The sequence below is a fragment of the Sturnira hondurensis genome, unplaced genomic scaffold, assembly GCF_014824575.4.
Source record: "Sturnira hondurensis isolate 20B ecotype Veracruz unplaced genomic scaffold, ASM1482457v3 Scaffold0015596, whole genome shotgun sequence".
NCBI classification, from domain to species: domain Eukaryota; kingdom Metazoa; phylum Chordata; class Mammalia; order Chiroptera; family Phyllostomidae; genus Sturnira; species Sturnira hondurensis.
The window spans coordinates 23,631,221-23,643,610 of record NW_028088227.1 but is presented as its reverse complement, the minus strand read 5'-3'; the positions used below and the strand labels follow the sequence as shown (position 1 = coordinate 23,643,610).

The following is a 12,390-nucleotide window of genomic DNA, read 5'->3' as shown; positions in this document are numbered from 1 at the left end:
TTGACCCTGGTGCACTACATGGGCATGAAACCTGAGTCTCCCTATGTGGTAAAGGTTAAATGGGGTTAATCCATGGAAACACCTTTATAGAATCTGGTAGACAGCACTGTAAAATCGGTCACAGCTTTTGTTGTTTCTCTGAACTCACCAAACCACATCACTTATATAACCTTCACGGGTAGAGGTTCCAGGCTCCTCCCTGTTCCTGGTGGGATTCTGGGCACTTTAATGAGAAGGCATCTTCTTGTCTCTGCTTTTGCTAGCCAGTGCCTCCCATGGCTCTTTTAATTCATGTCCCTGAGTTCACAACCTTAGAGTGCTTCTGAGGTCTTAGAATGCTCTCTGTGGCCCTGTGGGCTCCTGTGAGCGGTTCTGCTGCCCCTTCCCCGTGGAGATCCTTCTCTCACAGGTAACAGTCATGCCTGCTTTGCCATGGTGTCTGTTGGGAGTGTGCATGTGGCTTCTTGTTGTAGATCCTGTGTCCTCCACTTTGGGCTGTTCCAGGGACGCCTGGGCTCTGGCCTCTGAATCCTCTGGCTTCATGTGGCCCCTTCACTCCACTTACCCATGGTGGTGGCACTCTTGGGCCATTTGTGGCAGAAGGAGAAGGAGTAAGGACAGTCAGACCCGTGAATAACGACCTTGTCGATAGAAGTGTTTCCTTCAGGAAATGTGAAGAAGTTGCTGCTTTTACGGCTGCGTGTTTTGCTCTCTGTTCACTTTGCATGTCGTCTCAGATTTTTAGAACAACGTAAGGAAGTCACAGAGAAACTCACTGCGGAACAAGATGCCCTCCTGCGGGAAGCCCAGGAGGAGCACGCCAGGGAGGTCCAGCTACTTCAGGAGAGACACCAGCAGCACATTCTGTCCCTAACAACGGAGCTTGAGGCCAAGCACCAGGCCAAGGTTGAAGAATTGAAGTCTGTGTTCCAGAGGGAGCAGTGGGATCTTTCAGAAGCTCGTGTGGCTGAACTGCAGGCAAAACATGCTGCCGAAGTCTGTGCTCTGGAGACGAGACATTTGTCACACCTGGATTCTGTGGAGTCGTGTTACCTGTCTGAAATCCAGACCCTCCGGGATGAGCACAGGCGGGCCCTGGAGCTGTTGCAAGGGGACCTTGAGGAACAGCTGCAGAAAAAGGACTCTTCTCACCAAGTCATTTTGACTCAGGAGTTAGAGAAACTTCAGTGGAAACATGACGAAGAGCTTGAGTCCACAAAGGGCAGCTGGAGAACTGAACTAAGCACCCAACTCACCGAGCGCTCGAGGGCCATGGCCGCGGAGCTTCATGAGGCTCACCAGGTGAGGACCGGGCCCTGTCTTAGGACAGGTCTCCTCCTGTGGCCTGCGTGACGCACTGCGCTCTTGGGTGCCCCCGAGTGTATTTGAAGAGTGTCCGCATCCGTGCAAGTCCATGTCGGCACGTGTCTGTGTGTCTCTTACTGCCCCAGTCAGTGGTAACTTCAGTTTCCTCATGAGGTGGATCTAGAACAGTGATATTCTTAAAAATTTTTACTTACTGATTTTAGAGGGAGAGAAACAGAGTTGCTGCTCCACTTATTTATGCATTCATTGATTGATTCTTCTATGTGTCCTGACTGGGGATTGAACCTGCAACGTTGGCATATTGGGATGACACTCTAACAACTGAGGTACCCAGCCAGGGCTAGAACAGGGAGTTTTTAGGGTTTCTTTGATTACATGATCACAGACTCCTTGGGAGGGCTTGGGCTCTCTGACTCTTGGGAAGTGTGCATTTGATCTCACCAGGCCAGAGTGCTTCTCTTGGCTGTGCTGGCCCTCGCTGTGAGCCTGGAACTGGAGGGCCTCAGCAGCTTGGTTTTCCTGTTGTGCATATGTAGCCTCAGTTCTCCTTTGCGGGTGCTTCATGAAATTAAACCCTCTATCATGTGTTAAGAACAGTGAGTTTAAGTTTGTTATGAATGGGAATTTCTACAGAAGGCCCAGGTACTCTGGACTGGTGCCCACCTTTGTCACCTGCACATGTCTAGCACCTGTGTCTCATGAATAGGACATATGTATTTGACCTAGAACTATAGAGTCACTACGGGTTTTTGTCTCCTCATCCTGGATGGGGTTGTTAGGCCCAGTTTGTGGGCAGGTGGGCATATCAGGCCTTCAGGGGCAGACTGTGTCAGGTGCTGCCCTATGCAGGGTAGGATGTGCACCTTTGGTCCTAGGGAATGGGGGGCAGAAATTGGGCATTTGGGGTGCAGTGCACTGAGGACTTTCTTGGCAGGAGGAGTTGGCTGCAGCTTTGCTTAATCAGAGGCGCCTACTGGAGGAGGAGAAGACCGTGGCCCTGGACAAGGTGCGTGCTGAGGTCCTGCGCCTGGAGCAGCAGCACCAAGCAGCCCTGCAGGAGCTTGGCGACGTGCATGCAGCTGAGATGCAGAGGCAGCAGGCAGAGCAGCAGGTACTACAGGAGAGGGCCATGTAGTACGTGTGCAGCGGGCCCCTTGTTGGGCAGCAGAGGCTTCAGGGACCACAGGGAGTGGACTTTGGCCCCCATCGGGTGCCAGATCTCTGGGGCTTCTCATCAGACCACCCCACTGCATGTAGACATACAGAGAATTGGTGAGCCCTCTGGAGCTGGGTGCTGGGCAGGCCTTGGACCTGCAAAGAGGACCTGCGGTCTATGTGAGGAACCTGGCCAGCAGTCCCCCAGTAGTCTCTTCCCTGTCCTTGCACCCTATGATGCACCTTAAAACCTCAGGGCCTGTCATCCAGACTAGGGGCGTAGTTCCCCACAAACTCCCACCACACGTGTCCTCTGACCCTATCTCCTGTCCTTCCCCTATTCTCATGGCCACATGCTGCCTTGCTGTTTCTGTGACATACCAGATGTACTTTGCTCTGAATGTGTCCTTGTCCCTTGCATGGAAACTCATGCTCTCTCCTCATTTAATTACATCACCCTTTAAATGAGCCTTTCCCTAACTGATCAATATGGCTCCCAGCCTCTCCCCTCTGGACCCCACAGCACTGTTTCCCGGCAGTGTGTGGTGTGGTTGTTGTGCTTATTCTGTCCTCTGCTCTATTTGTTGTTGTGACTTGGGGTCCAAAGCAGCACCCAGATGGAGACCTCCTTGGGAGTTTGCCAAGAGGGGCTTTGATGCAGGGGGTCAGATCCTGCTCTTTCCGCAGATCTCCTGCCATGCAGTTATTGCTGTGGTGGCAGTGGCCCTGTCACACCTTATTAGGATCTTGGGGGTCAGTGGGGAGTAAGGATGCCAGGACCTGCTCGGTGCACCTGGAGGGCAGGGCCCTGACCGTATCTAGCAGGCAGCAGCAAAACAACTGTTCTGAAAGCCATTTGGAGGCAGGACAGAGAGGAGTGGAGACAACTATTTTAGACTAGTCAAGAGTTGACCCTGACTCTTGGGAAGTGTAGGGATGGGAGGGCATAGGGGCAGTGCTCGGGGGCTGGGGGCTCAGGGGTTTCCTGATAGCTCACAGGGTCTGTGGAAACAAGGTTGACAGTGGCCCTGGGGGCAGGGGCATGGGGAAGCTGTGGCATCAGGGGGTGACAGGAAGGTAGTTGGTCTAGATTTGGAGGAGGCAGCAGTGGCTGAGGTGGAGGTGTCTGCACTGCAAGAAGGTGGAGGGTGGTGCAGGGTGGGCAGCCTTGGTTGTGTCAGATTTGTGTCCATACAGAATATATTTTCTGTGGCAGGTGCTCTTAGGAATTGGCACAGACTGGTTCTTTTTTAGATTTTTGAACTTTGTATGTCAGGATGTGTGTGCATGTGTATGTTTTTATATACAGTATGTCAAGTTACGCAGTTGTTCTCATGATGACATCTAACAAAGCAAGTGGAAAGGAACTCTCTCGAGCATATGAGGCTGCTGTGGAGGGTTTTGGAGGCAGGTACCTGGCCGAGTCCTCATGGCCTGCTGTGGGGCTTGTGTCCTCAGTTCCCTTTGTATATGTGCAGGATATTCGACCAGCAGGGTACTCCCTGTGTGCGCCCTGTCCCTGCCATAGTGTGCATGCACACGCGTGCCTACCCAAGTAATTTTGCGTATCGTCCTTGCAGGTTTGCAAACCCTGGGAGTCCATCTGAGAGTGGTGGCTGGATACCACAAGGCTCTTCCCAGGGTTTAGGTTGGAAATACTCGTGTCCCCCATCTTTTGTTCTTTTCCTTGGCATGAGAGGATAAGAATCTGTGTACATAGTGCTTCACAAATATTTTGTAGTTTATGTGATGCCTATGTGCAAATTTATGAATACTGTAAATTTTCACCCTGGCCGGGTGGCTCAGTTGATTAGAGTATCATCTAACACACCAAAATTTTGCGGGTTCTATTCCAGGTCAGGGCACATACCTAGGTTGCAGGTTCATTCCCGGGGCAGGGTGCATATGGAAGGCAGCCAATGGTTATTTCTCTCTCACATCCATGTTTCTGCATCTCTCTCTCTAACTGCCCCCTCTCTAAAATCAATGGACATGTCCTTGAGAGAGGTTTAAAAAGAAAGATTTTACATTTTCATAAGTACTATTTCTACAGAGTTTTTAAAAAGGGTGTGCTGGCCCTAGCCAGTGTGGCTAAGTTGGTTGGAGGGTCATCCCGCAAACCAGAAGGTCATGAGGTTCAATTCCCAGTCAGGACACATACCTGGATTGCAGGTTTGGTCCCTGTTGGGGCAAATACAAGAGGCAACTGATTTATGCTTCTCTCTTATCTCTTATCCACGTTCTCTGCCTTTATCTCTTCCTCTCTTCTTCTCTCTCTAAAATCAATATGCATGTCTTCAGGAAAGGATTAAAAAAAAGGCGGGGGGCATGCTGATGTCTGTTTTGTAACCATCAAACCAGGCCCTGGCATTTGCCTGGGTTTCCTGGGTTAGCAGTGCTCTGAGGTGTGAGTACATGTCGACTGATTTCTTAAACTGTTTCTTCACATGAAATTTGCCAGATGAGAATTAGAAGAGATTACAGAAATTAAGGGAAGCCTAAAAATGAGACTCATCCCTGTTTTTTGATTGAAAAGTTTGGGAGTAGGCATTTTTTCTTGACATCTGTTCATCAGACTCAGGACAACTTACGGAGTTGTCTTCTCTTCACAGCGTTCTCCTGCTCAGACTGCATCCACAGAGGGTGGATGCCCTGCGTCCCCTCAGCCTTCTCAGCCCTCCTGGTGTCCCCTCAGTGTCCCCACAGCCCCCTCAGTCCTCCTAGTGTCCCTTCGGCATCCTGTCTGCACTGTCAGCATCCCCTTAGCTCACTCAGGTCCCCTCAGTGTCCCTTCAGCCCTTTCTGTCCCCCAGCTCCTTGAGTTGCTGTCCTGAAGGGCCATCACAGAGGGTCAGGTGGCATCCAGGAAGTTTCTTCACTAAAGGGAGAATGAGTGGAGGTTGTGAGACGGACAAGCCATCGACCTGCCAGCACCTTCACTATTCAGTCGCTCTGGTTAAAGGCACGTAACAGCAGGGTTCTGGCAGGTTCCGTGGGCTCCTGCGTAAGGTGGGCACTTTTCCCCACCTGTCCAAGGGGCTGGAACCCCCATGTGGCAGCCCTGCAGTCCCACTGCACAGCTGTGGTTTGCAGATCAGGCTCCAGGGGGTGTCCGGGAGGGTTGGCACCCCAAGTGTGGACGGCTGTGCCCCTCTCCAGAGCCACTGTTCTGAGACCTGCGGACACGCCGACTCTGTCTCAGTGTCTGTCGTTTCCCTTTCATGGTGCTCCCCTGCCATCACCCTCCCGCTGGGGAGAGTGAGCTGCTGCTGCCGCAGTCCTACCCATTTTATCCCGTTGTAACGTGAAGAGCCTTGGTCTTTGCTTAACAGCGTTTGCTTGTGTTGACTATTGCCTGGTGCTCCCAGGGCTTTGGAGGAGTTTTACAGTTGTGGTACCAGTTCAAGGACGTTCTCTCTTTGCTCTGCTACTAAGGTAGCGAGTGTTAGAGATTCTGAAGTGAGTGACCTTTTTGACTAGATGGTTTCACAAAAGGAAACAATGGTGCTGCCCGGCCTGGTGTGGCTCAGAGGACTGAGCACCGGCCTGGGAACCAAAGGGTCATCAGTTCCTTTCCTGGTGAGGGTACATGCCTGGGTTGTGGGCCAGGTCGCCCCCCAGTGGGGACACGTGCGAGAGGCAACCACACATTGTTTTCTCTCCCTCTCTCTCCTTTCCCTCCCTTCTCTCTAAAGATAAATAAGTAAACTATTGTTTTAGAAAAAAGGAAAAGGAAACAGTGGCTTATGGGTGTGTGGGATGTGCTGCTCCTGCCCTATTTTATTTTAACCTTTTATTGGAGACAATTTCAGCACACACAGAAATGGAGCAGTTCGATCAGACTTGGCTGCCCAGTGGGGTGCGTGGCAGCCCTAGTGCATCAGCACCCCGCCCGTTACTCAGCAAATTCTGGTGTCATGTGTTTTCAGTATCTGGAAAGTAAGGTCTTTTTTTGATTCATTCTCACCTAAACAGTTAGGTTGGTTCTTAATTTCATCCCATATCCAGCCCGTGTTGCAGTCTCCTCCTCTGGTTGTTCACATCGGGACCACACAGGGTCCTGTTTGCACTGGGTCTCTGTTGATTGCTTCCTGGGGTGCCGGCTGACGTTTTCCCTTACTCCCCGTAAACCTGATTCCGGTCTGTGACTTGCTGTGAGCACTAGTAGGTGGTGGCCCCTTCCTCCTGTGGTCTTCCCTCAGGCTCAACGCACACAGATATTACGTAAAGCTTTTCTGGGCATTTCTTGGGATGCCAGGGTCATTGTCCCCAAAATAGCAGGGACATGCTGTTCTTCCTCTGTGAACAGGTTTCATGTGGGTCACAAATATCTTTGCACCTGTTAGAAAAGCAGTGTCACTTATCAGAAGAGTTATTTAACATGTGTGTGCGGGGCGACTGGGTCACTGTCCAGGCTCCCTCCCTCTGCAGTGGTGGGGAGAAAAGTGCTCTAACGAAAGGCAGCTCGGTTCGCCTTTCTTAGAGGTGTGCCTCCGTGAAGGAGTCTGGGGTGGTACCACCACGCGGGTCTGGAAGGAGAAGGAAGCCATAGTGTGGCCAGCACCGATTGCTCAAGGCAATTTCATCTTTTCTTGGTAAAAACAAAGAAACTGAACATTTATTTGTATGATAGTTTTTGAAAACTTTAGGAGAACCTGTGGTCAGTTTAGATAGAGTATGAATGTCTGTAATTCATTATCATTTGCATTTATTTTTATTACTGTGTTGGTATTCTTTGTGCAGTGCTACTTATTTTTTCTTCTCCAGGCATATCTATTGTGTTTTAATTTTAAACACACAAACTATACACACACACACACACATATGACATTTTCCTTGTAGTTCTGTGGGTTTTTAGAAAAACCTAACAATAATTTGTAATAAACATCTCCCTCTTATATTGGCCTTACCTAGAATATGGCAGAATAAACAGAATTTTATGCACGTCTGGAACTAGAAATGATTGTCTATAAAAGGGGTCTGATGGGTAATCCCGTGGGTCCAACCTTCTTGATCCTGTCTAGTCATGTTGGGGGGTGGGGCTGGCCTAAAGACCTGCCCTTTTGCCCAATGTCCAAAGCCATCACAGGATACTGAGCCTTCAAGGTGGCTCATTGGTTGCTGCCTGCAGCCTTTCCTGAGTGCGCCTTGGCCACCCTCTCTTACCCTCGAAACAGCCTCACCGGGATCCTGCATGTCTGCCGTGGGTGTTCCACCACAGGACACTGCCACACCTGCTCTTGGCCTCCATCATGGGCACTTCTGCAAGGATTTTGCTCCAGGCCTGGGGGTGCCCTGGGCAGGACAGGCACAGCGTCCCCATTGCTTCTCACAGGTGGACAGTTGCAACAGATGCCCTGAGTTCGCTGCTCGTCTGCCTGATTTGTGCTGTCTTGTTAGACTGTGTGCGTCTGTCAACTGCCTTAAAGTCCTCCTGAGACAAAGTGAAGGTTAAAAATGAGTGACTTGCTTAGCTTCCAGCTGCCCGTAGGAACTGCTGCTCCAAGTTGGGGGCAGACAAGGAAGGTGCTTGACATCATTGGGGGTTGATTCTTTGTTTTTTTGTCTTTCCCAGCCAGGGACTCATGGAGACCCTAACCTCAAACAGAAGGCTGCCTTTCTCTGTTGTTATATATTAGGCTACTATGAAAAATTTTTTGCCTCAAGAACATGATATATGGCTCAAAAGGGTTTCCCAAGAACCACAAATGCAGCCCCTGCCTCTTAACCAGAGTGTTTGGTGGGTGGCGGTGAGCCCACAGGTTTGCCGTCGGGACCCACTCGCTGAAGGTGCCAAGGGAAGCGCCCCAGCACCTGTGCCAGAGCTCGGGGGCGCAGAGAGCTGGCCCACTGTGACTCAGATTTCAGCTGGACGGTGGATCATGGTCTGGCATGTCCTGCGAAGTTGGCCTTTTCTTGGGAATTTGTGTTTTCTTAGGTTTTCCAGTGACCCTCACAGAGGGTGGAAATATTTCAGATAAGGACTCTTTGGGGGAAGGGACTGTGGCTCCTGTCCTTTGGCCTTGGCCCTGTGATCCATGGGGCATGCAGGTGCTGGGGTTTCGTGCTCCTATTCACTGGTGTCTGTGGTCACACCCGGTTACTCTCAGGACTGCAGTGTCCTTCCTAGCTGTGCGTGGCCTGTCGTGTAGTGTGAATGAGACAATAAAGCACTTTGCAGACTTGGCAGTTTCATAACTCAGAGATTGTGGGTGAATCCTTCTTTTTGAAGGATTGGGATTAACTCTGTTTCAGGAGAAAACGCTTATAGCAATGGTCTGTGTTAAGTCACAAATGGTATAATTTTAGTGTTTTGCCGGGCAGGCCCAGTTTTCTGAACATTATCATTGAGGTGGGAACCCAGAGCCGACACACAGTGGCTCACAGGTTTTTGTGAGCAATAACCTGCCTTCCCCGTGTGTCATCACTGTGGAAATGTGTGGGGTAGGGTGGTCTCCAGAGTCAATACGTGTCTGTCTATAAGGTCAGACCTCGGTGTCCACCTTCTCCGCCTCATTCGAGTAGGGCGCCCGGGTGCCTGTGCAGTTGGAAGCAGCTCTCTGGGCTGGGCTGGAAGAGGAGAGGAGCGTGTGTGGCTCTGTGGTCAGGAGGCCGCGCTGCCAGCCTGCGGGTCTGAGCCGGTGCTGGGTTAGCAGTGACCTGTTTTATTGCTCTTCTTTTTCTTTGCAAAGTATGAAAGAAAATTTTACTCTAATTTTGATATGCAAAATTAAAACAAACTTTTCATTGTCTTAGAAACAGACTTTCCTAGGCAACTTTTAAAATTTATTTTTATATTTAAATTGGTTAGTTAGCGTACCTTTTCTGCTAAGAAATTGTCAAGTGTTTTAAATCTGAGAAAGTTTGTTGTGTTGTATTGTCTTGCTTTGGTGACTCAGCATCAGGCATATCAAGGCTCTTCTTGTTTTTTTTTTATTATTATTATTTTTAATCCTCACCTGAGATGCTTAGTGAGGGGAAGGGAAGGAAGGAGGCAGAGGAAGAGAAACATCAGTTAGCTGCCTCCCCCACTCCGCCTCGCATGCACCCCAACCTAGGACAGAACCGTGACCTTTCAGTCTGCAGGACTACGCTCCAATGCCCCCATCCGCACCAGCCAGGGCCAGGCTCCTCTTGTGTTAATGCACTGTTCTCACAGAAGGACATGGATGTGAGACCTTTATTTCTCGTGATGACTTTTACTGTAGGTTCATTTTGTTTTTTAATGACAGCTTTATTGAGATGTAATCACATCATAAAAATCACAATTATCTATTTCAGTGGCTTTTAGTGTATTCACCAAGTTGTGCAGCTATGACTGCTGTCCAATTCCAGGACATCTGTGTCACTCCCCACCCATGAGCGGTCTCTCCTCTCTCCTGGCCCCTGGCAACCGCAGACCTACCGTCTGTGGACTTCCTTTCCTGGACATTGGGTAGAAAATGAATCGCATAATATACGCCTTTTTGTGTTTGTTTGTTTTCACTTAGCGTAATGTTTTTTAGGTTCATATATGTTGTAGCATTTGTCAGCACCTGCTGTTTGTTTTCTGTATATCTGAATGTCTTTTTTCCCCTCTAATCTTTCATTACTGCCTTGTTTTCAAAAATCTTTAAAGATTTTATTTATTTATTTTTAGAGAGAGGAGAAGGGAGGTGGGAGGGAAGGAGAAAGAGAGGGAGAGAAACATTGATGTGTGAGAAACACATCTATCGGTTGTCTCTCACACACCACCAATCAGGGACCTGGCCTGCAGCCCAGGCATGTGCCCTGACTGGGAATTGAACTGGCGATTTTTTAGTTCACAGGCTGGTGCTCAATCCACAGAGCCACATCAGACAGGGCTCCAATTTTTTTGACGTTTATTTCTTTAGTAGTTTTGAGTTGTTTACTTAGTGCTTGCCCTAGGGCACAGATGGCAAACACAAGGCCCTTGGGCTGAATCCAGCCCTCCCCTCCTTGTTTTATCTGCCTGGCACCTTGGGCACCTTGTTTCTACCCTGCAGCAGTGCCCAGCTCTCACTTAACTGTTAAGGAGTAGTTACATTTATACAGTCTTAAAGTTACATTCAGCAATCGGGAGACTGTGCACTCCTCTGCCTCTGCCCCCAGCCCCGGTATAAATGAGTTTGAAACCCCTACCCTAAGTATTACAGTGAACATCTTGTTGTAACATTGTAGGTCATATTAATACTAATTTACAGTTAATAGTTTACAAAATCATTCTGCTTATATAGCTTCATTCATTCCTCCCTCCTTTGTGTTAATGTTGTTGTACAAAGTGCATCTGTATGCATTTTATGTTTATTGCTTCATGCAGTTGTCTTTTAAATCAGATAGGAGGAAAAAGAACTACTGACAAAAACTACATTTATTTTGTCTTTTATATTTACCTGTATAGTTACCTACTAATTCTTCATGTGGATTCAAATTACTGTCTAGTGTCCTTTCACTTTAGCCTGAAGAATTCCTTCTACTGTTTCTTTCAGAGCATGTCCACTAGTGATGAATTCTGAGTTCCTATTTATCTAGGACTATCTTAATTTCTCCCTCATTTTGGAACAAGTTTTCTGGACACAGAAGTCTTGGTTGATGGTCTTTTCCTCTCCGCACTCCGACCATGTCATCTCCCTGCCTCTTGACCTCTTGTGTATGATGAGAAGCCAGCTGGCTGTTCGGAGGGTCCCTTGCTTCCCTCTTGCTGCTTCAAGATTCTCTTGGTCTTTTTCAACAGTTTGCTTATGATGTGTCAAGGTGTGGGTATCTCTGAGTTTATTCTACTTGGAATTCATTGAGCTCATATGTGTAGATTCTTATTTTTTTCATCAGATTTGTGAAGATCTTGGCCCTTTTATTTTTGAGTATTCTCTCTGCCCTGTTGGCCTTCTCCTCTCGTCTGGGATTCCTGTTGTGTGTGTATTGGTCTTTGATGCTGCCCCGCACACCTTTGAGGGTTTGCTTACTCTTCGTCATTCTTTTTCTCTCTGTTCCCCTGGCTGACTTGCCTTCCTGTTTGCTGGTTCTTCTGCCCACTCACATCTACTCTTGAGCTCCTCTAGTGAAGTTTTTATTTCAACAGTTCCACTTTTCAGCTCCAGACTGTCTCTCTGGTTTCTTTTATAATTTCTCTTTGTTGTGAGGTGTTTAGTTGGACCACGCTATCAGGGCTCCGGCAGGCAGTTAGAAGCGCTGCCTTGGCTTTCACTCCCACTTGTGCAGAGCTGCAGGGCAAGGGGGAGGTGTGGGCTCACCGTCGTCTTAGGTCTCTCTGGGCATGCACACAGCCCTGCACATGCTCCTGCCTTTTAAGTTCCCAGCTGTGTGTTGGAGCTTTTTAAAGCCCCCTGTTGACATCCATTTCCTAGTGTTTCTTTTAGTTTTTTGGTCAGCTTCTTCTAGCACCAACTGTTGTCATAGCCTCAGGTCTTGTGACGTTAAGTAGTTGCTGCTGATTGTGACAAATAGCTTGAGGATAGCATTGTTGTGTGCTATCACATTGTTGTGTGCTATCACATTGTTGTGATAGCATTGGAGTGTGCTCTGCCTCAGGTCAAATGAAGAACAGCTCTGAGAGTGGAGCATTTCAGTGAGTTCCAGGACAGGCCAGTTCCTGACCGTTGCTGGGTGGCCCTATGGGGGAGCCCTAACCTCCCCCAGTGGCTACTGGGCTGCTGCTTTCAGACTGGCCCTGAGGTTGAAGTGACGGGGGTAGGGTGGGTTCTCATGCCCCAAAGCTTGCTGCTCTGGTGGATGCCCAGCCTTTGTTTGCTGTTGGCAGAACTCGGTCCAGGGGAGCTCTGCTGCTGCAGATGAGAAAGAAATCCTCTCAGACACAGTCTCATGTTCTGGTGGGAAAGGGAGTGGGGATTCCCTGTAGTGCAGAACACCCCAAGCCCTTTTCCCCAATGG

General features: G+C 49.1%; 1 protein-coding gene across 7 annotated transcripts in view; it reads left to right on the top strand.

Moving 5' to 3' along the window:
- The window catches only part of PCNT (pericentrin), a 121,048-nt gene that overhangs the window by 43,141 nt on the left and 65,517 nt on the right, over positions 1–12,390 (top strand). For 5 of the 7 annotated variants that reach the window (XM_037065153.1, XM_037065156.1, XM_037065151.1 and 2 more), the window contains exons 15-16: positions 738–1,302; positions 2,261–2,437. In XM_037065153.1, the coding sequence (XP_036921048.1) occupies positions 738–1,302; positions 2,261–2,437 (742 nt within the window). The remainder of the gene's footprint in view (positions 1–737; positions 1,303–2,260; positions 2,438–12,390) is intronic. The other 2 variants (XM_037065155.1, XM_037065159.1) reach the window with 1 other exon arrangement.